The sequence below is a fragment of the Cynara cardunculus genome (genome assembly GCF_001531365.2).
Source record: "Cynara cardunculus var. scolymus isolate 2C chromosome LG 11, CcrdV1, whole genome shotgun sequence".
Classification (NCBI taxonomy): Eukaryota; Viridiplantae; Streptophyta; class Magnoliopsida; order Asterales; family Asteraceae; genus Cynara; species Cynara cardunculus.
This window is the reverse complement of record NC_037538.1, coordinates 8,381,143-8,384,468: the sequence shown is the minus strand read 5'-3', so window position 1 is coordinate 8,384,468 and position 3,326 is coordinate 8,381,143. Positions and strand designations below refer to the sequence as shown.

The window sequence follows — 3,326 nt, the reverse complement described above, 5'->3', positions numbered from 1 at the left end:
ATTGTGGAGGGTGTTAATCATAGATATTATCATCTTCATTATTTTAATTTTAGAGAAATACATGAACAATTTCATTAATGTTAGAGAAATACATGAAACAGTTTCATTAATGTTAGAGAAATACATGAAACAGTTTCATTAATGTTAGAGAAATACATGAAACAGTTTCATTAAGTATTATATGAAACAATTTCACAACCATATATGAAACAACTTCATCAAAAAAATTATTTGATGAAACAATTTCACAAGATTAAACAATTTCATGAAAAAATTTCATAAGATTAAACAATGAAATCGATAGATGAAGGTAGTTTGCACGGTTTACACAAATGAAGGCGGTTTTCATATGATCACTCCTATATATATATATATATATATATATATATATATATATATATATATATAAAGACCATTAATAAAAATTGACAAAAATACGATATTACCTACTTATCAACAATTTTAATGAAATTATTTGAATTTATTTATTATTAAAGTTATAATTATTTTGAAGGAAAGTTAAGATGAGAAATGTAAGAAATGATCTTTACTYTTGGATGCACATTAGAATGAGATGCACCAAATCAATTTCCGTATAAGTGCAGTTTATAGGTGGGTTTGACATTAAAGGTTACTTAAAAACCATTTTTTATGCATAAAATATTGTTTATTAATGCATGTTAATTAAAACTCAAGATTACAAGTAGATTGCGCGTAAGTACAACTTATTAGAGCTTCATATCTGAATTCGTGTAACTAACTGCAGATAAACATAATCAAATACAAGATAAATATCACATTTTAAATATAAAAAATCTAAAATATAATTAGTATAATCATTGAGTTATAACATAATACTTAATTATAATTTTTATATAATGTTATATTATTAAATCAAAAATAAATTATTTTATTATTAAACTTAAATTAAATTATAATAAAAAATAAGTTAAAAATAAGAACTTTTAAATAGTTGATTTAATAAAACATTAAAATCGAAATGTACCTCGTTGCATTGTGTGAGTACCCTTTTAGTAATTTTTTAAGTAAAAAACTTTTACCAATTTTTAAACTTAATCATCTTAAAAATAACTAATATTTTAATCAAACAAATTATATATAAAAAAAAAAAAAAACATTTCATTTTCTATATTACCATAACCTAACACGTTCTTCTGTAACAAGTTATCTAAAAATCTCCAAATACACTTTAAAATTGATAATTTGTGGCTACCCTACCCATCCTAACTAAGGGGTCGTTTATTTACCCAGTAAGTGCTTATCAATAAAATTTAATATTATTATTTATTTATTGGGTAAGATTTTAGTCTATCAAAATGACATTGCAACAATTTACCCAATAAGTGATTACCGTGGTAAGAGTCGTCGCTCTCACTTACTGGGTAAAACTCTTGGTCTTTGTCTCGCTCTTTCCGAGTAAGATTGATGGTCCTTACCATATTCGTCCGATGAGGTAACGTGACTTGGTTAGCGCTTACCCGAGTAAGTATTTGGTAAACGACCCCTAAGGGTGTTAATAATTCAAGCATTTAATGAATAACTCAAGCTTATGATTCTCGAGCTCAAATCAATCTCGAACACCAAATAAAGCTTGTTTAACTTGTCAAGTCAAATTCCATCATATTGATATTCGACTCAGACTCATTGGAAAACTCGATTAACTTTTTAGACCCAAGCCATTCAAACATACATTTTCTCCAAACCAACACATGGAAGTCATGGATTCAAAAACTTCTATTATTGGGGACACATTTAAGAGTGTCAAAAAAAAAAATCTGAAACCAAATAACTCATTCGAACCAATACGATTTCGGGTTATTTTTCAGTTATCGAATAAATATAACTTATTCGGTTTGGTTTTCAATTAATTTTTGACTATTTTGGATAAACCGATACATCATATTGCCATGTACATTTTTTACTTTCCGACTAAACCGAAGCAAATAAACACACTACACATTAATAGTTAGTAGCAAGAAATTAGAGGGCAAGAAGTCGATAACTTAGATTCAGTTAAAAAGAAATCAGATAGCAAAAGGCTAAGAAATAAAAAATAAAAGACAAACTAGTAGCAAACCTTAAATCGAAATAACAAACCCAAATTAAATAGCAAATTAAAGAATCCTAAATCGAAAAACAATTAAGAAAAAGAAAATTAATATTTAACAAATAACAATAATTATAAATCTATAAAACAATAAAATGCAAAAGAAAGTTGAAAAAATTCAAAATAGTGATTAATCAAATCATTAACATTATAGCAAACAAAATAAAAATAAAATAAAATGATTTTCTACAAATCGAGACTTGAAAGTTAAGGACGTTTAATTAATCCTTACAGTAATGACTCATTGAAGTAAGAGTTGTAAATGAAATACATAAATTTAGATTTATAGCCTTACCTTTAATTGTTGGAGGCCTATTAATAATTTTGGTTAAAAAAAAAAATTAAAACGTACCGCTCATGCTTTATTTGGGTGTTTATTGGGATTAGCTTGTTAGGGGCCTGTACCCCCTACCCCTACCCCTTTAGCGTGCATCCGCCAATAAACATTTGAACTTCATATGTTAATGAATTTTGCAATCTAAATATTAAAAATTATCAAGCTCAAGCCAATAAACAAGCTAATCGATATCATATTTGATCCAATAAACGAACTTATTAAGCTCAAATTTTTGGTATAATTTATAATTCAAACTTGTTAAACGAGCATCAACCTCGAGCTCGAACACTATTTTGAAAAGGTTATCCGAACTCGAATACGATATCAGTTTTTCAAGCCGAACTCGAATATCTTACTATTCGACTCGGCTCTCCACTTGTTAACACCCTTATGATGAGAAGTTGGAAGCAAGTAATATTGGGATGTGAGACTAAGAGATATCTAGATTGCATAATACATGAGCAGGTTAAGCAGTACAACACAGTTTGAATCTCATTACACTATTAAAACTTCAAAACCTCCTCTCTATCTGTTGCTTCAAAACTGCAGAGAAAATAATAGACGGCCACCGTCTGAGCCACCCCGACTGCACCGGTCCCACAGTCATCATGGGGGAGGTAAATCAACAAGCAGCGAATCCGAATTTACTCCCTGGAAAAAGTAAGAAACAGAAATCCTACACTCAGAACACTAACATGCAACTTCATGGCTATAAAAGCAACCAAGAAACATATATACCACAAACAGAAGACAGTACTGAAATGAAATCTAAATCCAAAGCAGTCAACTGATCTTAATTATATACCCATTTATATATATATATATATATATATATATATATATAGAGAGAGAGAGAGAGAG

At 28.3% G+C, this 3,326-nt stretch overlaps 1 protein-coding gene across 1 annotated transcript in view; it reads right to left on the bottom strand.

The window, feature by feature from the left end:
- Positions 1-2,884: 2,884 nt before the first annotated feature.
- LOC112520658 (serine/threonine-protein phosphatase 2A activator) overlaps positions 2,885-3,326 on the bottom strand; it is a 6,114-nt gene continuing 5,672 nt past the window's right edge. Inside the window, exon 2 of the mRNA XM_025129092.1 lies at positions 2,885-3,116. Within this exon, the coding sequence (XP_024984860.1) occupies positions 3,110-3,116 (7 nt within the window). The 3' untranslated portion in view covers positions 2,885-3,109. The remainder of the gene's footprint in view (positions 3,117-3,326) is intronic.